General features: G+C 37.4%; 1 protein-coding gene across 5 annotated transcripts in view; it reads left to right on the forward strand.

The window, feature by feature from the left end:
- LRCH3 (leucine rich repeats and calponin homology domain containing 3) overlaps nucleotides 1–23,746 on the forward strand; it is a 70,973-nt gene that overhangs the window by 19,837 nt on the left and 27,390 nt on the right. For all 5 annotated transcript variants that reach the window (XM_069792483.1, XM_069792480.1, XM_069792481.1 and 2 more), the window contains exons 2-9: nucleotides 8,931–9,075; nucleotides 10,595–10,721; nucleotides 11,481–11,586; nucleotides 11,780–11,916; nucleotides 12,884–12,993; nucleotides 17,866–17,959; nucleotides 18,837–18,957; nucleotides 21,487–21,635. In XM_069792483.1, coding sequence (XP_069648584.1) covers nucleotides 8,931–9,075; nucleotides 10,595–10,721; nucleotides 11,481–11,586; nucleotides 11,780–11,916; nucleotides 12,884–12,993; nucleotides 17,866–17,959; nucleotides 18,837–18,957; nucleotides 21,487–21,635 — 989 coding nt within the window. The remainder of the gene's footprint in view (nucleotides 1–8,930; nucleotides 9,076–10,594; nucleotides 10,722–11,480; nucleotides 11,587–11,779; nucleotides 11,917–12,883; nucleotides 12,994–17,865; nucleotides 17,960–18,836; nucleotides 18,958–21,486; nucleotides 21,636–23,746) is intronic.

The following is a 23,746-nucleotide window of genomic DNA, read 5'->3' on the forward strand; positions in this document are numbered from 1 at the left end:
AGGAAAATGAAATTATTTCACAGAGGAAGTGGCATTGTATTCCAAGTTGTTACTCTGATTAGAATGTTTATCATCTTCTTGCATGCAGTCTGCTCCTGTGAGAAAAATTATGCTTTCGTTGGGAATGTGCTTTCTTGTCAGAGGACATACAACAGCTGACATTGAGTGCAGGACTGTAAAATACTTGTTTGTGTTTAGTAAGTGTTTTTTATGGTGACACCTGTGAGGTTTTTATTCATGTGTAAAAGAGAAAACTAAACTACGTACGGCAAATATGCATTAAAATCATGTGGAGAGAAAAAAAGGAGGGAGAATGGGAGTTGGTACTTAGAATCTTCTGTTTTTCTCTTTGATCCCACGTATGACTGAGTTTTCTTATTTAGTGTAATTAAAGTTCTTACAGATCTTCGTACATAGATTTTTCTAGTCTTAACAGGGAACGGTGAATGTTGCAGAGGCTAGGCTCGATAAGAGAGTTGCACTTGATTTATTTATTGGTTTTATGCGATGTGTTTTAATGGACAAGAGTTGAAGGGACAATTTACTGCTAAAAACAACTAGTGTAGGTCAAGTAATTTGGAAGCCAGATTCTGCAAAACTCCCTTGTGTGACTGTTCTTAAGATGCTCCCGAGTTTAAAAAAAAAAAACCAAACAAAACAAAAAAAAAACCAACAAAAAAAACTAGCCAGGTTTCATTTGGTAACCTGGGTGTTGAAGGAGAAGGTAAATGCTTTGGCCATAGTTCTTGCTCACCGAAATTGATTCAAGTGAGGGATTTGAGAGAGTTCTTCGGAGAAGTGAGGGGTTTTCTTGTTTTTTAAAACCTTTGGCAAGAAGATTTGTTATTTGAATGTTCCAAAATAAAAGTGTAGCCAGAGGAAATAGTGTATGTGAAACTTTGATCCACACATCTGAAACTTGACAATGATTTGGCAATGATTTGAAACAGGTTTTATAAAGGACAGTGCTAAGCAGCTTTGGTTAAAAGCATGCTACAAACCTCGTCTTTAGCACACAAGACAGGAAATCTAGAGGGCTGATTTCAGTGTGAAGTGTAATCTTTCAATTTGTTTTGCATGTTACGCAGTATATTCTTAGGTTGGTGAGGTAGGCTTTGGTGGTAAGCACCTCTGTTCCAGGCGTAGCACCGCCAAGTTGACATTTGGAAGAAACCACTAACCTTTGCCTCGTTTTCTGTAACTGCAGAAGTCATAGCCTGTTCATGTTGCAAAAACCAGCAGGTTGGAGATTCTTGGTTACAAAATGTTAGTCCATGGAAATGGTTAAAACACAGTTTAGTGCTGCTAGTACTGCTGCTAAGTAGGAATGTGATTGTAGATGTCAAGAATGGATCTGCTGAGAACTGAAATGTGGTAAGCGTTTCAAGGACAGATCACATGTCTGAATGTAATTTTCCTTCATGAAATACTGGAAATTGAAACTAGGAATTAGGGGATGTATTTCATTACAGGGCTACAAAAATAATGTGGGTGAAAACGGTCTCCATTATGACTGTTACTCAGGTATTTCAGCTTGGGCAGTGGTGCTATTTCATCGGCAGTGTGCATTACCTAGGTAAAACAAAGAAGAAACAGCCTTATTTTGATTCAGTAAATGCCACCTTCTTTCACCTTTAAGTTAATAGTTTTATAAGAAGTGTATCTTAGATACATGGGAGAATAGTTCAGAAAAGTTCAGGTTTAACAGGACCGGCAGGTAGAAGGTGAGTCAGGAGGTGACATTTCTGAGGTTTGTTTTGAATTAGGGTATGACAAAAGTGGCAATGTTACATCACAGCAGGCAGGAAGAGGTAAAATCACCCCTCCTGTGTCAGAAAAACTTCCAGGTGTGAAATGAAGCTCCAAGGATGCCAACATTTTCAGTGCTTAGAAAGGAAAACATTCCCAGGTACTGAGTACAGAGACCAACAGCATCAGAATTATGTCACAGAGGTATTCTTTTATGATGATTTCTGGTTTTCTTGTGCAAGAAAAGTCAGTAAAATAATACCAGTAGCTCATCTGCTTAGTGCTGTGGTTCATCTTATTCATTTTCTTTTAGTAGCTTTATGGGAATGTTTCCTAAAAATCAGTAGGATCACAAGCATTGCTCTTCTCAGATTTTCATTTCAAGTTCTGAAATGTTTGGGAGGTGAAACAAATCAATTGATAAAACCAGGATGAATATGCATGAATTTATTTGGCTAGCAGAATGAATGACAAACAAAAAGTGGAGTTAGTGTTTATATAACAACGTGCTTCAAATGCATTTGGAAAAGTGAGTAGTTGTTCTAACAGAGTTGATTCTAAATGTCCTAACTGAGCAATCAAATGGCATCAAGTTCCTCAAAAGATCTGTTTAGTGACATTATCTGGAAGATGCCTGTAACCTAAGCAGTTAATTTCCAGGGAGCAGCCTGGCTCTTCTGGAGCAGTAGTTGTAAATGAGTTGTTCAGGTGAGCTGCTTTCCGTATCCGAGAGATTACATCAACTCCTTCAAGGATATTCTTCAGTGTAATTGCGGTTTTGTTGTTAGTTATCATTGTGAAATTGTGGAGTTTGCTTCTGGTCTTTAAGTTGTGTATGTGGGCAAAAAAAAAAAAGTCTGTTTACACAGTTTCAGATTTTGAATGTATTTCTTCTCGAACAGCTGTACTTTGTCCTCGTATAGCAGTTCATCCTACCTTTTGCTTTCTGTCACTACACTGGCTGTCAGCCTCCTGGTCATTGATTGGCTTATCTAATTATTTATATGAAAATATATTCTTGTCTGTAAGCTGCAAGCTAATATATCTTAGATTTGTCTGTTATAAAAGAGAAACTGTGAATGTGCTTTTAAATTACAACGCATGCTTCATAGTTTGAGGGAAAACAGAACATTTTCTTGCCCTTCAAATGAAGTCATCCTAGTTGAGGGCAGTATATAGCAGCCAGTGTCACCATCAGGATTCAAATCAATTCACAGATACCAGTGTTGTTGCATCACTGCAGCACATTCATGGCTGATGTCACACAGCTGCAACTGGGTTATTATAGAAGACATGATACATCATGGGTGGGAGCCCACAGTTTACAGCTGCTGACATAATGTCACAATCTCTCTTACATTAGCGTTTTGCCAGTGGGTGTTACAGTAGTTGCTGACATTTGGTTTTGAATAGACGCCAAAAATCTAGGCTTTGCTCATTTAAATTAAAAAAATTAAAAATGTGGGGAATACATACAGATCTGTGGTGACAAAAGGCAGATTTTATTATCAACAAAATTTTGTATCACAGCCCAGGCCTAGAACTGGCCTTCATTGTCATAGTTAATTGGAACAAGAGCAGAAGCCATATTCCCATCACAACAGGATTAATGGACTGATCACATTAGCATCTCGTGATGAATTGGAATTCACCACCGCCCAGCTAGTTTGAGTGTCAGCAACAGTTGAGCTGCAGCTCCCTCTCTTTACACATGTATGGGTGGGTTGTAGTGGGTTAAAGTACCCGGTACCTTAAACAGTGCATCTTTATGCATCAGTGATTTTCCTTTGGAGACAAAATTTGTGTTACAGCTTAAGTCAAAGATGTGTGAACACAGCCGTGCTAATGTTTGATGTTAGAGGAACATTCTTCTTTGAGCAGGAAGAGTTTACAGTTAATGCCAAATGATGCAATTTTGAACGTAGTGTATTCTCTAGTCGCATTTAACATTGGATTTGCTGGCTTTCTGAACAGAATCCCAATTAAGATGGAAAAGGTCAGTGATCTGACTCCGCTCTGAGATTTCATTTTGTATTTATACTGTTCGCTTTTTTATCTTTCACAAAGAGCTTAGTTCCAAAGAATGCTTCCCCTTTGCCAAAATTCCACATGATCTTGCCTTCAAGGAAACACATCCATTTTTAGCAGGCTAGGAGAGCCTTTTTTTAAAGCAGATTTCTGGTAACAGTAATTTTAACCTGTGAAATGTGAACACAAGAAAGTCAATCTTAGTTCAAATTGTAATAGCTATACTTCACTCATATGCTTATTTGTAGTGAAATTCGTGTTTGTGCTTTTGAGGGGGGGAATTAGTCATTTGCTCTTTGCAGTTTATGGTATGTCAAGCACCGAGGCTGTGCATATACATATTAAAGCAAACAATCTGCATCGCATTGATTACTCCTTGCTTGATTTGATAGTTATGAGTTGCTTCATAATTCATGCTATAATATATGTAAAAAAAAAAAAAAAGAAAGTTTAAATAATACCTCACTACAACATTCTGTCATTTTTTCTGCACAATAATTTGTACTGTAACATCTTTTTATTTTCTGGTTCTTGTTGAAAAGTTATTTCATGCATACAGTAGCAGAAGAATATCACTAAAACAAGTCTTAACTGACAGGATATTTTCAATAAAATACCTTAGGTTTTGTTCCTTTACCTCACTCCCACTTTCTCTTTTGGAAAAGCACCAGCTACTGCTGTACTGCAGGGTAGCATATATGTAAACATATAACCAATCACTGGAGTGCTTTTTTCTTCACTCCTGGTTTTGTTAGAGCTGTTCATCTCCTTCAGATTTTCAGGAAGAAGGGGGGGAAGAGGATGGAGTTGTTGAACTGTTTCATACAATGACTTCTGTACTCTCTGCCCCATTTCTGGTCCCATTTAAGGTTCACTTTCTGGAGTGGGGGAGGGTTCCAAAGAAATTGGCCAAAATAAAAAAATGTCACCGAGTCTTAGGCATACTGTGTTCTGGACTTTGGGAAATTTAAATATTTGTTGGATATTTGCAGTGGGGCAAGGCAGGGATTGCAAATACCCAAAAGCAGCTGTTCATTTGCAGATTCAGAATTCACACTGTATTTTATCATGTGTTGCTTCTGTCTAATTCTTGAGGTATTCTTGTTCTACACTATAGCTTAGTCTTTTTTTTCCGGCACTTGCTTTTTTTTATGGTCCTGGCAGATGCTTCCTCTTAGGTCCCCATTTGAGCACATGAAAACATGGATGCTGTGTATAAGCATTCTCATGGCCATCATGAGTAAAAATGCTGCAAACTTATTAACCAAACTTGTAATCAATTAGACCAATTTTGAATGATTTAAGAGACTATACTGCACCATCCAAATTCAGCTCTGATTTAATCTGCTTTCCACTGAATTTCTATTGCTGAACAGAAATGCCAAGTTTTAAAAATCACTATAGATTGAGGGAAGTCTGGAAAAACTTAGTCGTTGCTGCTAACCAGCTTTGGTGTCTCTTTTCTATCATGCTATGAGCTCCTTTTTTTGTTTAAAAAAGTGTATTTTCATTTCTTTATACCTAATGTTATTTTGCAGGGAGTTTTTTTTTTAGAAAAATGAAATCATAGTTCAGAATATATGAAGCTTTTGACTAGTTCATGCCTTATGGTCTGCACAACATGTAAACACTAGGTTTGTTTGGTAAGAAAGTGAAACAAAAAGCAATTGAGAATTCTCATGTTAGTGATTAAACCCTCTCCAAAACAGAGTTGAAATAAACTTTTTCTTTGCAACTCTTCTGCCAGAAAATATGGCTCATTACTTGGGAAGCCTATTTCTTTGTTAAAATGGATAGTATGAAAACAGACTTTGCCAGCACAGCTGTGTGAAGGAAGGATAAAGCTGTGTGCTGAAGGAGGTTAGTATATTGTGAGGGGTGGAATTCAGTTCCATCCTCCAGGGTCCCTAAGAAAAACACACCTTATACGTGAACCAATGTTGTAATAATTCTTTAAAATAAATAGATGTTTAAACATCAAGTCAGTGTGGGAGCTAAGTATTTTTTCTAAATTACTCTTGCTTGTTTCTTGTCATCTCTGAAATAATTTGCATTCTTTTCCCTTTCTTACATGGTAACATACAACTGTACTGTGCAACCTTAAGGCAAGTTGTATGTATCACAGATAATTCCAGGGATTACAAATACTATGATTGGCTGCACTTACTAGAAATTTTTCAGGATACATAATTTTTATTTGTGTTGGGACAGTATGTTTGTTTGGAAACCGCTCTTCTGTTACATTTTACAACAATGTTGGCACAGGAGAGATCCCATTGGGAATGTCGCAATTGTGGACATCGCGTTGTTGCATGGTTTTAGGACTATTACTTTGCTTTACATCTACTGCAGCTCTACATCTTGGATGAGGAGAGCGTTGGAGTTTGCTGGCATTTTTCACTAAAACTTTAATGAGAATTAAATTATGGAAGTAAAGCAGAAGAAACCCTAGGACAGACTAGTGTATTATGGGAGATGACTTGTGCAACTTAAGTGTCCATTGCATAAATTCCCTTGAAAATGTATGCTGTGTCCCTGCAGGATATACACAATTACTTTGACTCCTTTACTATCCACAGATTCTTAACAAGGTTCTGATCAGTGTTGATTCATTTGCTCCACTTACACTGGAGTTCAGTAAGTGTTTTAAATCAGAGTAATTCCTGCCACCAGAACAAGGGACTCTGCTGCCTGCACCATTGTTTTTCCCCAGTGCTGGCACAGGGTTTGTGGGGCTGTGTGGTGAGGTGATCAGAAAAACTGTTGTATTAAGTGTCGATCACAGTTTCCCACAAACTCTGACAATACAAAGGGCCTGGGATGAGCAACAGCAGTAAGAAAACTTTGGGTTTGGCAGTAACAGGAAGCAGGATCCATCACAGTGGTCTTTCTTTGCATTTAGCACAATTATCTGATGTTTTATCTGGATTAGCATATGGTAAGATTAGGATGTTTATGGAAGCTGTCTTTAGCAATCTGTAAGTGCAAGTTTTTCTTCACTCTTAGAAGAAAAGAAAAACGGGCAAAAAAAGGGTCTCAAAAAATAGAAAACGGGGCAAAGATCTGTTTTCTGTCATAAGGCAATTAAACAATTCTAGATATACCATTCAGACTTAATGCTGACGACTTCTATTATTTTGTAGTTTTAGCTCCCACTATTACAGCTGGTCGGAAATGTTCATTTAAAAGTGCTGTTTTTTCAAAATCAAGTTTGGACATGTTTAAGCTGAGGTCATGTTTTAGCCTGATACAAGCTGGAAAGAAGCATGTTGTGTGGGTTTTTTATTAATTTTTTTTTTAAATACTTATTGCTGAACAGAGAAGGAGTTTTGTTATGTTTCCCGTTACCTTTTTGTTTCAGTGAATTAGAAGTTTCCATGATTTTCATGTTTTCTTATCTGTGTGCACCCTGCAACATCTGCTTAACTTTATATCCGTCATAGCCTCTGCTATAGTTAGCTTCAGTTGTACCTGTAGGTTAGATAATGCAGTTCCTTCCCACTTGTACGTTGAACTACATCTGGAGGTTTTTCTCTACAAAGTTTTTCATAGTAATTCTTTCTACTGAGATTTTTAATTACTGGTTATTTATCAGTAGTAGCTCATGGCTTGCTCTAAGCATTGAGGTAGACCTAGAGTCAGTTCCAGCTGCACTTGAAGTGACCTCTTTTCCTTGGGCAACGCAGAGCAGCATACATTGGAACAATGGTAGGCAGGATATCTCTGAGGAAGGCTTTTTTACTCTGGAAAAGCTTCCCTTTTAAAAGAAAAAATAATGTCAAGAGATGCAAGACTTATCTGCATTTGCAGTCTTTAAAAAGTAATCTGTATTGGATGGTTCCTTCGGGGAATAAAGATACAGAAATTACTACGTCAGTTTATTGTATGTGTTTTGGGGTGGGAGCTTTTATCCTTTTATGCTGATGAGGAGAAACTGAAATTCAAAACAAATAAAGAAAATAGCAATTAAATTTGGATTTTTTTTTAATCATTCATGACACCGATTCAGGTTAGATGGGTTTTAACAATGAATGTCTGCCCTCCCTTAAAAATGTAAAGGTGAAGCGTCAGTTTATTAAACAGGCAGTATCTCTATAGGAACTCCCTGCTGACACAAGGTGCTCTTGATGTGAGCATAACTCCTGTCAGAATTAAGAGCTGGGTGCGTTAGGAAGCAGGAATTGTTAGTGTGTGTTTGTGAGAACTGTCTTTGGCATTTATAAGCAAGAGGTTGCCTTGATCTTTAAAGAAAAAAGAACCCTTTGCAACTGCATTGTTATCACAATGGAGCTTTTACTCTTGAAGGAGAGTAATACTGACGGATATTTTATACCTATAGACTGGTAATTGGAACTGGCTAAGGAAAAATATTGATTCTTCAAATACAGACATTTGGTAGGAGTTTTGGTTAAACTGTTGTCTCTTGCCAAGCAAGGAATGTATGATCATAAAGAAACAGTAAACCTTACTGGTAGCAGAAAGCAGAGCGTTTCTCTGCAGCTGGGAAGACCCTTTATTGAAAATCCTTCCATTGCCTGGTTGAGATTACAGGCTTGAACTGGTATCTCTGAAGGAGGAAATACTTTGGCTAGAGTATAGAAGTCTTGTTTAAGGTGTGTGCTTCATGTTTCCCCTGTTGGAACTGTCACCTATAAATATGCATGTATCTATATATAAAGTATATATTTTGGACCAGAAATTTGAAGCTGAGATTTCCATGTAGCAGAGAGTACCTTAGAAGGGGGCTGAGAGAAAAGTACTTTCTAATTGTTTTCATTACAGCACTGCCCACCCGCTACCAACTCCATAATCTAAAGATGGTCCTGGAACAGATTTTTGAAGCTGGGCTTTCAGGATCTTAAACTGGCTTCCTCTAAGCATAAGGCAGTTTGGGATATGAAAGTGTGACTATGAAAGGAGTGTTGCATCTGGCTCTCTTTTTCTCATTGTGGCTGTAAGATTTTAAAAGACCTTGATTTATTTAATGTGTGAAGTGAGTCACTTCATAATCCTGAAACTTTTGCAGGCAGTTTAGCACAACTGATTCGTGTCCAACTGTTCCCACTGTGATGGCGAAAATACAGAAAATACTTGTCCTCATGAAGTTTTCAGATTGGTTTACTGAATGTTTCTTTTTTTTCCCCTCCTTTCAGATTTGTCACGGAACAGACTGTCAGAGCTTCCAGCAGAAGCATGTCACTTTGTCTCCCTCGAGAGTCTTAACTTGTACCAGAACTGCATTCGATATATCCCAGAGGCTGTTTTGAACTTACAGTCTTTAACATTTCTAAATATCAGGTAATGATTGTCTTAGAAATTTGTTTTAGCATCAGTAGTCTAGGTTTATAAATTTTGATGCATCTGTAAGTAATGCTAACATGGTATGTAATAATCATGTTGTTATATTGAATGTTACTGAATCAAAGCAACCTGAACCAGTCTTACCCACTTAGGTGGATCAGGGAACGTGAGGATTAAGCAGCAGCTTGTAGAAGTGGGGTACGAAGAAGAAAGCTAATTCCAACTTAGACTCCCAAAATAAATTCCAGTAGTTTTCATGTGAAATACAAGCTGAAAAGAGATGATAAAGCTTTTGGATAGTCTTTACAATTCAGCTCTCAGCAGCTGAATAAGGCTTATGCAATTTTCCTTTGCCTTCACTGTACTGGTGGCTTTTAAAGATCTTTCTTAAGCATTAACACTTCTCTGCCAGCACTAGAAGCTGATTGCTGCAACTTAGCCTGTTGATGAATTCAACTGTGTACAGCATCCTCCATTTGTAGAAGATCTTTTAAGAGGTTTAGGAAGTTCCTCGTCACAAATTAGCAGTGATATCAATCAAGAAAAAATTCAGGCTGTTTCCTTCTGGTGTTAACACTTTTGCCAATTTAGTATGCTTATGTTTCTTTATTTTCTTTTTTTATTGATGGTGAGAATTGTAGGAATAGGATATGAATCAGGTATGGGTTTCCTATTGCTATGATGTCTAGTAGGTGCAGTCCAATTATTATCCTTTCAAAAGCTGCTGTTGGTTCATCTACTGCTTAGAACTTTTTTTATTGCTTTAATAGCAGGGAAATCTGGGGTTTAAGCATGAAAAAATACAGTAGCATACTTTGCTAAATGTCAATATCTGATCAAAGCCTTATTTAAGATCCTAATAACTTTCTTTCTAATCATCCAGTCACCGCTCCTTGCTATGTTTTATTTTTAAAGGGAATCTTTCTCTTTTACAATCCATTCTTGTCCTGCCTGATTCTAGTCTGAGGTTATGGTCCAGTCATATGACTTCATATTTGCTTTAATAGTAGTTTATTATGAAATGTCCAAGACTGGGTTTTGGAATAGGGAAATCCATCATACCAAGATGCTTGATCCACGTGACTTACTCAATTAGAAGTATACTTTAAATGTTCAGTAAGTAATGGCTTTTTCTGTGGCATTTTGTATGTGCTGACCTGCAATGCTACCTATCAGAAAGGCTTTTGCACTTATATGTTCAAACATACTCATTTGTGACAGAGGGTGACCAGTTACCAGAAGCACCTAGAAGGGCATGAAAATGTTATAATCCCCAGCTCTGAGTTCAAAAGCATCTGATCAGTCTTGGTACTTGATATTCAGAGTTTCTTCACACAAAACTAGATAGAGCGAGTAATGAAGAACAACTTCATGGAACTACTTTTGCAGTAATTATATAAAAACAGAGTTGATCATCCAAATGAAGTGTGCTCTTTGTATGTGTCTTTCATTGCATTAAAATGTGAGGTGATTTCTCATTAGTTTAGATGATTTTGTTTTCTTTCTGTCCAAAAAGTCGAAACCAGCTTTCAACATTGCCAGTGCACCTCTGTAGTCTACCACTAAAAGTTTTGATAGCAAGTAATAATAAGTTGATTTCAATACCTGAAGAAATTGGACAGCTCAGACAGCTGACAGAGCTTGTAAGTATACAGTTACTTTTAACTATTACTATTCAGTCATTAATTTTTAATTGATGTGTTTAATAGGTTCAGAGGTGCTTCAGGAGAAATAACAATTTTTTAAACTGATCAAAATAATGCAGTAATTAGGATGTTATCTGGGCATGTGCAAGATCGACATCTGGTTTCTCATTCTGCTGAGAACTTTGTGATTGTAAACCAGTCACTTGTATGCAATGGCAAGTTACTTAAATCTGCTCTTAGCCTAAGGAAGATTTGTATCTGCCATAGTATCTCCAACTGTTTTTGACTTTGTATAGAGGTGTTAGAAAAGAGTTTGAAATACTCTGAGATTTTTTTAAAAATTCTGTATGAGGGAAAGATGCCTTGCGCTGGAGAGCAAATGATCTGTGTCAATTTAAGAGTCTTCCCTATTTTTGAAAGGAAGGCTGGATGGAATTAGAGCTCTTGGTGCATTTGTTTCTGCAAAAAGCTTATATGTAGCAAGTTGTGCTGTCTCAAATAATATGGAATAACTAGAATGAGATAAACATTCAGACACAGAAGTTTATTTCAAGTTAATCTTTTAAAGCTTTTATTTCCCCATGTATTTAAAATGAGAATGCTTCACATCAGCAATGAGATTTAATGAATATAAGGATCTGAGTTGTTATGTAAATAGTTGTCTTTTTCTTTCAGTCCCTAAATAAAGTGCTACATGTTTTAGTTAACAGAGGCTTACCAGTCAGTGGTAACTCATTCTTTACTCTTGCTTTGTAGGATGTGAGCTGTAATGAAATACAGACAATACCTCCACAGATTGGCAATTTGGAATCCTTGAGGGACCTAAATGTCAGAAGAAATAATTTGGTGCGTTTACCTGAAGGTGAGATAAAGGCTGTCAGTTATAACAGCAGAAACTTCAAGCACTTCTTTATTTTCAATAGCTTTTTCTTCTCCTGAGAACTAGAAGCAACATACTTAGTTATTCTGTAAAACATGTATTTTTATACTCTTGCTTTTTTTTTTTTATACCTTTTTAATCTGCTGGATTGTATGTTTATTTTCTATCTCTATAGAGCTTGCTGAGTTGCCTCTGATTCGATTAGATTTCTCCTGCAATAAAATAACAACAATACCAGTTTGTTATAGGAACCTCAGACATCTGCAGACCATCATGTTGGAGAACAACCCTCTCCAGTCACCCCCTGCACAGGTAAACTGCAGCTAGGAATTCAGGTGAATAGTTGAACTAAAAAGGGCAGAACGAAGTTAAAAGCTGGAGGATTATATTACAAACTTTATTTAAGAACAAGAGGACTTTCAATAAATTGTATTGTCTAAAAGTGTTAAATATAGAGCACAGCTTGAAAAATCCCTTTTTCTTCTCTTACTTTACTGTATTAGTAGTCTCACCTATGGGATATTACTAAGAATTCCACTGTTAGCATTGTACTAATGTTAGCTGAACATTTCTGCTTTCAGTGTAAGAGAAAGGAAGCTCTGTTAGGCAAGACTGATTTTGTGCCACACAAATGTCAGAATTTTGACTGAGGCCTCAGTGCTGCTGTGTGCTGGTTCACTTTGCAGCAGAGTGCTCAAAATGGCCTTTGAGCTAGAAACCACAATATGGTTAGTGACTAATTTGATTTTTAATGTGGGTGTATAAGCCCTTGAGTATTACAGGTTCTACTGTGAGCTGCTGCTTCTGAGTGAAGAGTGGCACTTGCTAAGACCTGTAGTTTCAGTAGGGTTTTGCTTCCCTTGTGAAAGCAAAGACAGCTGTTACTGGCTTCATTCACTTTAAATTTGAGCTTGCTTTGGCAGTCTGCCACTGCCATTCAAAGCTGGGCATGGGTGGGATGCATCTGTTCTGATGCCAAGGGTATAAATTCTAGTACTTGTAACTGCTTATGTCTTGTTTGCATGATGAAATTTCAGCATCCAGCTGACAAAGTTGCATGCAGACCAGATGTAGTTGGAGGACAGCTTCCATTTGTCTATCACAGGCATCCCGTGATGCTCCACTATAGCTGTTTCTAAAATGCAGAAGAAGAAAAGATTCATTGGTTGACATAAATGTGCTCATTTATTACTCTCAACTACAGGTTAAATGTCTGTAGAGTACTTTGAAAATGTATTATCAAGTTATACTTATGTATTTTTTTTTTTTCTTTTTTAAGATATGTATAAAAGGAAAAATTCACATATTTAAGTACCTGAACATAGAAGCATGCAAGATAGCTCCAGACTTGCCTGATTATGATAGGAGACCCATGGGATTTGGATCTTGGTAAGTTTGGCACAGTCCAAGTTCCTAGTTTTGATGACATTCAGGAAAGTTTTGTCAATCATCTGAGTTTTTAAAAAAAAATAGATCCAAGGATTGTTCTTTGGTAAGTGCATTGATGGAGGTGGCTTTCAGTAATACCGTTTATGTTACCTCATGGTGCATTCTAACAAGGTGCCACTATGTAAGAAGCGAGGAGCAGTTCAGAAGAAAACCTGGGCAATATCATATGAAAGGCAGAGTTAGAATTGATACACAGTAAGAAGAGAGTGTTGGTATCTTCATAGTACAGGGGGTGTGCTCTCATGTTGTTAACATGTGTGTTCAGTTTATAAGATCTTAATGTTTTCCACGTACTTACTGAAGTACATCCCCGCTGTGATTTTTAACCTTTTGTACAGAATTTTATAACTGCTGTGCTCAAACCACAGGTGTAAATGCTGATCTCCACCCCATTAGTAAACTGTTATTTTTGGCAAGCTTTCACTTGGCACTATTGCATAGCATTGTAACACAAATATTGGAACAGTCAGCCATATCAGCTGCTAAATTAAGATGTCTAGAGAAAAGCAGGAGTTAAGATTTATTTCTGTTACATGATATAGAAGAGAGAGAGTCAGTGAAGTATGAAACTAAATATATATAAAAATTACCTCAGTCATCTTGGAAGGTGGTAATAAAGTCTGGAGGAGTAAGTTGCTAAAGGATGTACCGCTGCCTTAGCAGCAACAAAACACAAGTCAGAGGGCCTCACAATAAATTACCGTGAGTCAGATTTGTGAAGAAGAATTTGCGTGAGGGCCTGACAGAGTGATTCCTCATCAGCACTGAATGTCTTAAATTATTTTTCTAGATGAGGTCAACATATGAGCATTTTATGGTTGTTACTCAGTTTCCTAGAGTATAAGCTGTTGCAGATGGTTTCTGCATAATACTGAGGATACTGTCCTGTTACTGAAAAGGCTCTAAATGATAAAATGTTGTGATCTGTTTATCTCTAGTGTAGGTTGTGGGGTTTTTAAAGAGACATTGCAACAAAATCAGTGGGCTATGTGCTTACTGATTTATTATTGTCTGTAGTTATATACTACTATGGAAGTTTTCATTAATTACTTTTGTGAAATGAGAAGAATTAATGTATTTTAATCATAGCTTTGAATCATGAATGTAAAAACAAGTGGAGAACTGGTTGAGGATGCTTTCTCTAGAGTTGCTTCCAGATTCAGCCATATGAAATGAGCTTCAGCTGGCTTTCTTTTAGCTGTATTTCCATCCCCAAGAGGAGATAGGAATTGGTGGTAGAATTATTTGTTGTTACCATGCTGTTCAGGGCATTTAGTGTTGCAGGTGATGCCTCCTGTCTTCATGTACCCATGGAAGAACTGTCCATGGATCAGAGTAAATATTAGGAGAAGATGGTAGAATGATCCAGTAGAAGAGAGGATCCCAAATTATATTCTTTTGGAACTTGGGATGAGAGAAATAAAAGCATTCACCTACAATATAGTTAGTATTTCCAGGCAAGTCACAAGATCTTTATGTTTGTTATCTTCAAGGGTGACCAACAGAAGTAAGATATCAGTCAGTACACCTAGACTTCATTGATGTTTTATCTGATAAGCTGGGTAAAATACCATGGAGGTTAAGAATCTGAAACTGGGAGGCAGAAATTCTTAAAGTTTAAGGAAGTTTGAGTCGTGCTGTCAGTCCACTCTTGATCAAACATTTTTTAATAACAAAGTTGTTAATGCTGCTAATAAAGCAAGGTACCCTGAAACATTATGGCAGAAAGTGTGGTTTGGAGGTTCTAGTGTAGCTCATTATTTGTTTTAGCCTTGTCAAATTATATCAAACTGTCTTACCAGAGTGAAATCTTGTATGTTTCAGTCCTTTTCTAAACATAGGCAATGTGAAATTTATCTTGCAGCAAGTTTTGATCTGCTGCAGCCATTCTCTCATTTGCAACACTGAAATTCAGAGCAGCTCAGGTTGGTGCTGGAGCAAAGAGGAGTCAGAACTGTTGAAGCTGTGTAGCAATTCTTTTGGCGCTGAGGCAGACTGGTGTAGTCTGGAGTTAAAAGGTTTAAAATATGAAGTACTCATGCATGAACCACTGTAGTGAATGTTCTGGGACTTGGGCAACTGTTCTTTCTTACAGGAGGTTGTCGTGGTTTAACCACAGCCAGCAACCAAGCACCACTCAGCCACTCACTCACCTCCATCACAGTGGGATGGGAAAGAGAATCAGAAGGGTAAAAGTGAGAAAACTCGTGGGCTAAGATAAAGACAGTTTCATAGTTAAAGCAAAAGCCACGCACACAAGCAAAGCAAAACAAGGAATTCATTCACTATTTCCCATCGGCAGGCAGCTGTTCAGCCATCTCCAGGAAAGCAGGGCTCCATCACACGTAATGGTTACTTGGGAAGACAAAACACTGTAACTCTGAACATCCCCCCCCTTCCTCCTTCTTCTTGCAGCTTTATATGCTGAGCATGATGTCATATGGGTATGGAATATCCCTTTGGTCAGTTGAGGTCAGCTGTCCTGGCTGTGTCCCCTCCCAGCTTCTTGTGCCCCTCCAGCCTACTCACCGGTGGGGTGGGGTGGGGTGAGAAGCAGAAAAGGCCTTGCCTCTGTGTAAAAGCTATGTAGGAACAACCAAAAACATCAGTGTGTTATCAACCTTATTCTCCTGCTAAATCCCAAACATAACACTATGCCAGCTACTAGAAAGAAAATTAACTCTATCCCAGCCAAAACCAGCACAGAGGTAAAAATACATGTTTTAGTAGGCTTTGGAGCTGTGTCTTTGAAATGTTGGCAAGGATTGTCTTTCCTTTGGCTGTTGGCGTTACCAGGCGTTTAGCTTCTCATCCTTTGATTTCAAGCCTTCCATAGCTTCCTGGCTAAGTTGTAGTTGCCACAAAATGCTCTCATTTATCCAAATGTCTAGTTGCTGTTCCTTGTAGCTTGTTAGTCAGGGAGGAATAAAAATCTTAAGTCTCAACTGATTTCAGGATGGCTGTTGTATTATTATAAACATATAAAATGTGCAGCATTGAATAGTTGTTTTTAGATGTGAGAACTGGGGAGACAGAAAGCAGCTTTCATGTTAAAAAGGAGAAGAGTCCTGGTAACAGTGATTATGAATTTTTGAGCTTCCAGATAACCTTAGTGCTAGATGTATAGCTTTTAAAAATCTCTAATTGAAAAGGAAGGCTAAAAGAAGAAAATTTGTATCAAAATACTTCCCCATGTTTGAGATGTAGCCAAATAGTCATTTTGATACTCTGCAATAATTGTTCAACTTACCACAGGGTTCTCAGGAGATTCTGAAAATATTGATGCATTTAAAATGGAATTATACTGCAGATGAATTTTTCTTTTCTCTGACCCATGTTTTAAGTCTAATATTAAAGTACTGTGAACAGTTAGCATAAGTATGGTTCTGTTGTTAGTGATTCAAGTTAATAGTTCTGTAATTGCACTGGGCGATTTCATGGTCATTCTTTTTTCTTCCCCACCCAAAACAAGGGAGATGTTTTTTCTTTCCCCTTTTTTCTTTCTAGAGGTTTATTATGCCGATGATCTTTCTGTTAAATACAGGGCCATAAAGGTGGAACTCTTGAGTTAATCAAAACTCCATGCAGATACAAGACCTTGTCTTTTGGTGTACATCTGCATAGAAACAGATGTATAGCCTAACGTTTCTCATGTGTAACCCTCCATCCCTCCTCTTATTTTTTTCCTGTTTTATGTCTGTCTGAAAATTCAAATAGCCCAGGATAATAGTCTGTCACTGTTCCACAAAGTTTCGTGCGTGCATACAGTGCTGCATTAATAATAATAATAATAGTAATGAGTGATTTGAAAATAAGTATTTCCTGGAAGAGGGATTTCAGAAGGAGCAACAACTTGAGAGCAATACCAGTGAGAAAATGACCTGCAATTTAGTTATGATGGGGTGAAGCAATTAGCTTCCTGAAATTCGTTCTTCCTTGTGTATTATGTAGTAATTACTGCTGCAGTTCTCCCTGGGGCATCGAGTGCCAGTAGGACAGTTGAGCCATTGTGAAATGCCATCTGCAGTGGATCAGACAAGTCCCATTGTCTCTTTACTGTAGCTATCTGCAGCAGTTGCCAGACTTGACATCTGTGATGGCTGTACTGCTGAATTATGTCGTTTCTAAGCCCAGAAATTTAGAGAACTGTATGGCTGTTTGGTCATGTGTATTGTAACACTAGGCACATGTCTCATGCCTTTGTCTAGACATGTCAATGACAAAGTCAGGCTCTGTAGGTGAAAACTGTACTTCTATATTTATTATATTATGAAGTATTTGAAATGCTGTCCAGCTTACTGCACAGTTTCTTAGGTAATTATGATACAGAAGCTAGTTATGTAATACATTTTGCATACTTTTGTGTAGAAATATATTCTGTATTTTTAGTAATTTTGCATGGGTTTATGCTTACTTACGAAAAAGTTTGTGGGACAGTGTTTTTCAGCCAAAACACAAGTAGCAGAAAATGAAAGTTTGACTTGTTAAACAGTGAAATAAGAGACCACTTCGCAGTTTACTTTATCATAATTTCTGCTTGGGAAATGTTTGAAGTATGGATATATACTTTGGATCAGATTAGCTCTTAAAATGCTAGGCAGTGGCAGGTGGACAGCTGACTGAAGTACGTTTGTAGTTGTAAGCACGTGCTTCTTGTTCTGTGTGGCAAATGCAGTATGATGCTTTCTAATATGCTGAGCTTGTGAACACGCTGCAACTGTGCTTGGTAGCTTATTCTGCTTTTGTTCTGTTATAGCTGAGAAGCTTTTGGTGGTGTTTATATTAAAGTAACTAAAACTGTGTGTTTGACAGCCATGAGGAACTCTATTCCAGTCGTCCGTATGGAGCACTTGATTCTGGCTTCAATAGTGTGGACAGCGGGGACAAAAGATGGTCAGGGAATGAAGTAAGTGTTGCAGCTTTATTTTTGTTGAGTGCAGTATTGTACAGGAAAGAGAACTAATAAGTATATATCTGGAAGCATATTCAATAGATAACATGTATATGCTAGTGTGCAGGTTGTCTTGAGCCAAAATTATTTGTTGTTTTATTGGAAAAAAACAAGCATAATTTTATATGGGATGGACACAAAGTTGGAAATAATAAGAGAAATGTATAAAACAGTGCATGACATTAATTCACTGGAGCATAAAAGATGGGAAAAATGGAGTTCCTCATTTTAAAAAAAGCTTATAACTATTGTATTACAATGTTCAGTCAACTACAATTACTCATGAGTAGTTGTTTCAATAAAATAAATGTGAACATGAAAATTAAGCTCTGAAAACCAGGTGAAAATTTCATTGTCTGTCTTTGCAGCTTGTTTCAAATGTTAAAATCTGTTTGCCATGTAGAAGCAGGAAAATGGGATCTCTTAGCAAGGAGACTGTCAATTATTCTTCCCATGAAGAAGCTCCCTTTTCCTCTTGGGACAGCTAGAAAAAGCAGCAGCCAAGACCTAAAATGTTTCAGTGAGCTATACTCCATATGCCTGCTTGCACTCGTAGCTTGGTTTTTGAGAGGGTTCTAGGAGTTTCCATCCTGGGAAGTTTTCAAGCACTTGCAGATATTGCAAACAAAACTGTAGGCAAGCTGGTTTTTTAAGAAAGCTTAAATACATGTTTTTTAAAAACAATACACTGTAGCTGTATTTTGCTTTCAGTTAGCGTTTTGTAGGAGCAAAACAGGACAGTTGAAGTAAAAGTCAAATCAAGAGGTAGTATCTTCCTAGATGATGTTTCCAAAGAAAAGTGTTTCTTGACTTCACTGTTCATTTTCTAAAGCCAACAGATGAGTTCTCAGATCTCCCTTTACGTGTAGCAGAGATCACTAAAGAACAGAGACTGCGAAGAGAAAGTCAGTATCAAGAAAACCGAGGGAGCACAGTCGTAACTAATGGTGGAGGTAAATAGTGATCTTTGGCTAACAATATTTATTGTCATCATTATTAAAGTTCCAGAATATTTGCTATAAATACTAGGTTGTCTAAAGAGGAAAAAAAGAGAAGGGTCTAGGTGGAATTATACAAAACCACTGTTGTGTGAATAGTGTAAAAACACTGTTGTATTAAGGATGTTACAAGGCAAAATCAAATAGCATCAGAATTAAGATTATTTGGGAAACATTGTGTCAGCTTCTGCATATGTGCTATGTTAAAGTCTCCAACTGCTTCAGAGAGTATTTTGGAATATTGAATTTCAGTGCATGGAATTTTGCTGCTTGAGCTACTGGGGAAAATTTACAGCAGTAGTAAATTGTCAGTGCTCTGTGTTGACTGCTGTCAGAACAGGATGGGCAATTTTGTCAGGGAATTTTGTATTTCCGAGTAGCAAAAGTGCCTCATTCAGCAGTCTTGGGTTTTAATCCAAACATGCAAGCCATCTAGGAGGGACTGGTATTTGTGAATGACATTGCTTTTTTGTACCTTCTCGATTGGTTTCCTGCAGTTTTACAGTAGCACCCTCATATTTGTTCAAGAGGTGATAGCGCTTTGCATGTTTCTTGATCTCTGTAGTCCTTCTCCATTTTAACTTCCAGTAATCTGCACCTACCACTGTCTCTTTGATTATATGTCCCAATTTTAGCCTTCTTCCAGGTTAGGATTTTTCAATCATTCCCTCTTCTCCATTTTTCTGCACTGCTTATTATTAGATCTCATCCCCATATACTTTGATTCATTTTTCTTCTTTCTCAGCTGCTCCCTGTTTTCCATTTCCCCTAATGGCTACAATTCATATTCCCTATCTGAGTGTCACTCTTCCCAGCTACTTTTAATCTTCCTTGCCCAACTCCCACTTTTTCTTCTCTCTTCCCTCCTCGTCCCCGTCTTTTGCTGTCTTCTTTTCTTGGTCTTATTCTTCTGTGCCACAATATTTTGTTTTCTTTGCTGCCTTCTAGAAATATCTGAAACTTTTGGTTGACTTGCACTGTTTTACACATTAACGGACAAAAAATTCAGTTCAAACAGTTAAATTTTGGCAAAGTTAGAAGAATTGAAGACATGGTGTCATGGGAAGCTCTCGGCAGCCTTAATAACAGGCAGTGCTGCCAGCTCCACCTCCAAGACTAACTTTATTTTGTTCTTTTGGGTTTTGTACACCAGGGATTTCAAAATGCCTCACTATTCTTTTAAGATGGAGCACAATCAGTTCATGAGTAGGAGTATCTGAGAGGGGGCACAAGCCATAGCATGTGGCTGTCAGTGATCCAGGAGATCGCTTCCAATTTTGTGTTCCTAACACGGATACTAACTTGTTTCACTCTCTACTGTATTATTATTGTTGTTGTTGTTATTTAATAAGCAAGGCTGGAAAGAAGGGCTCTGTTTTGGTTTGTTTTGTTGAGGGTTTTTTCACGGTTTGAAACTGAGATGGAGATTTAATGAAGCCAAAGTATATAGGAATGCTGTTTTGGATGGTTGTAGCAGAGGAGGTGGCTTTGGCAGTAACAGTTGCTAGATTGTGTGGTGAGGCAAAGAGAAGTCTGTTTTAGACAAGCAGGAAAGGGGCGGGGGACTAGAAAAAGAATGTCTGCAAGAGAGTCTGGAGCAAGTTTGGGGAGAGTTTTAAGAAAAAGAAAGCTCTAGTGCTCAGAAAGGGAGCTTATGCTTTCCCCTGCATCCCCAGCACGGTATTTTTCATTAGGCTGGTTTGCTCAATGTCATGACTCTCAGAATCCTTGGGCAGAATGTGTAAAAAGCAGTGACAAGTGAAAAAATTGCCCTACATAGTATCGCCCACACAAAGGAAAATCAATGCTAGCCAAACTGTGCTGTTTCTTGCTCTCATTTCAGTGGTTCTTAATTTCTTTTTTAATTCCTCTTTTTAAAATAAAACTGCAGATGCTTTTATATTGTTTTAGAGGGATTTTCTTGCCTTCTGTACTGTCCTTTGTTATTTCCACATAGACTTTTTATATTCATTGCATTGCATCCAGATAACTTAGACATGCTGCCCTCTGTTTTATTGTTGTAGTAGTAAAAATAGTAGAGGTATCTGTCATATCCATTCTAATTTTCTGACAGAGATTTATTAGAACCAAGAGAAATTATTCAAAACATACACAAATCATTGCACAGTCGTGGTGTTAGCTGACAGATTTTGATAGATGGTTTTCAGTATTGAAAAAAAATCACAGTATTTACTTTACCTTTTCAGTCATTGCAAAAGTATCTGTGGCCAGCAATATAAAACTACATGCTTCATACATGTTTCTCATTGCTTTTTAAAAAGCATAAATTTTATCATTATTTCAAAATTTGATGTTTAACAAATGTTAGTGAGCCTGGCAAAATCCAAGAGCTTTAAGGCTGAGCTTTCCCAGACAAAAGAAAAACAGTAGGGCGTTAGTTCCTGACGTTGCTTTTTTTGTTGTTTTTTTTCCTCTCCTGTTGGTTATCTAATTATGGGTGTTTCTTTGTGTATGTATGTCAAGTGGAACATGATCTCGATCAGATCGACTATATTGATAGCTGTGCCACAGAAGAGGAGGAGGAAGAGGTGAGGCAACCCAAGTGCATGGACTCAGACAGCCTCAGCTCACAATTCATGGCATATATTGACCAGCGGCGAATCTCTAATGAGGTGGTGCTTTTACTTAAATTAGTTGAATTCATACATCCCAGGAAAGCCTTTGTGATGGTATTAATGCTGCTTCTCCCCAGAGGTTTTTTTTGGGTGTTGTTTGCGGGGTTTGTTTTGGTTTTGGGGGGGAGGGGGGTGTTAATTAAAAAAAAAATTACAAAAACAGGTCGGATCTGGAGGAAGAGCACAATGTTGTGCTTTGTGGAGGGTCAGAGCTGGAGTGTTAAGCTGCTCCCCAGTGCCTTTTGGGATATGAGGAATAAGTCTAAAGCAGCCACACTGTTTTCCTGTCATGTGGGTTCTTACAAGCTTGTGCTTTAGGCATACGTGAAGCAAATGGTTTGTCCAAAGGAGTGCTATCTTCAAAAGACATTGAAGTTGATGCTTCCAACTGGTAATTGGTGAAACCTAGAAAATTGTTAACATTTACTTGGTAGTACTAAATATACACTGAGCTTCTCAAGGGAAAATGTTGATTGTTATCAGCATAAATATTTAGTACAAGAATTTTGCAACTCTATTAATTTGGCTGTTCATGTTGGTTATAAATTATTTGCCAGTAAACTCAATGTCTTGAGCATCCATTTTAACTTTAGACTAACTTAAATATTCAGACTTTTCAGAAAGCCTACTCTTTGCAGAGAATTATTTTTTTCTCTCTTACTGTTGAGCAAGGCTTTGCACCTACACGTACAGACTTGGATATGTATATAGTCACCTTTCTGAGCACAAAACACCATCTGTAGTTTCAGATAAACCTGGCACAAAACTGTTTTCAGTCAGTAAAAGTATACAGTTGAATGAACAATAAGTAAGATTATTGCTACACAGGTTAGAAAGTTCTCTGGACAGCTTTTTGCAAATGTCTAGAAACAGGTGTGAGTAACTCTAGACATTGCTCTGTTTTCTCTTACAGAAGAAAAGAAAAAATAATAATAATTTTTAAAAAGGGGCAAACTTAGCTATTATTAGGATAGTGTATGCTGCTTTTATTGATTGCTTACTGTATCCAAATGATGTCCTGGAGCAGACAAGGGCAATGATTCCAGTAAAGTTACTGTCACTTTTCTTTAGCTCATGTCATTTCATTGCTTTCTAGCTGCATAAGAATTAATGTGCCTTAATAAAATTCACTAGAGTTGCTTTGAAATCACATGGATTGCCAAAACTGGAAGGTGCCTTTGTTTCAATGTATCAGCCACTGCTGTGAACATATGGAGAAAACTTCTCTGTTAAGTCATTTGGATGGTACAGTTTTGGAGAGTGTCCTCAGAAATCGAACCTATAGAAACAGATTTTCAGCCACATAATGTTTCCTTCTGTGTTCTGTCAGTCTTAATTAATACCTATGTACACAGTTCAGTGGTTCACTGTACATACTAAGTGAATAACCTCTCTGAGAAAATCTTTGTGGTTGATATGCTTAAACAGTACTTATTGTGCTGTGATTCAAATGTGTCCTTTCAAAGTTTTGTGTGTTTTGAAGCAGAAAGATACTTGGTCTATGAAGGAAGAAAAAAACCCGAGATCTTTAGCATTCATGTAGAAGCCTGGTCCCTGTTTTGTCCACTTCATATTACTGTTTACTGTGTTTAAAATCAGTGACACAGGTATCTGAGAGGTGCATTCATTTTGCAGATCTCATAAATTCAATATCAAACCACAAAAGCCGACGCCACTTGAAGCATAGACACAAGGGCAAAACGCAGAAAATGCACCTATTGGCAATACAACCCAAGGACTCAAGATAGTGAAAAGGCATTGATCAACATCAAAAAAGATGTTAATAGGGTTTTATCTAGTCACAAAAATTAAACTGTTTGCTTTTAACTGAAGCAGTAGTTTCTCTAAAAAGACAATCCAAAATACTTTACTACTTAGGAAGGCTAACTGTATGCAAAATAGCAACATGCATACAGGCATGAGTGAAAATTGGCAAGTTAATACTGAAAAGTTTCCATTTTCCTACATTAATGGATGTTTAAAATAACACTAAGGGCAATATGTTTCTGTTCCCAATGGGATAAAAGATTTCATAGCTCAAATTAAGCCTAAGGTGTTCTCATTCATCCCATGTTTTGCTTTTTTAGTCCCTCTGTGACTTGTCTTTA

The sequence above is a fragment of the Haliaeetus albicilla genome, chromosome 9 (assembly GCF_947461875.1).
Source record: "Haliaeetus albicilla chromosome 9, bHalAlb1.1, whole genome shotgun sequence".
NCBI lineage: Eukaryota > Metazoa > Chordata > Aves > Accipitriformes > Accipitridae > Haliaeetus > Haliaeetus albicilla.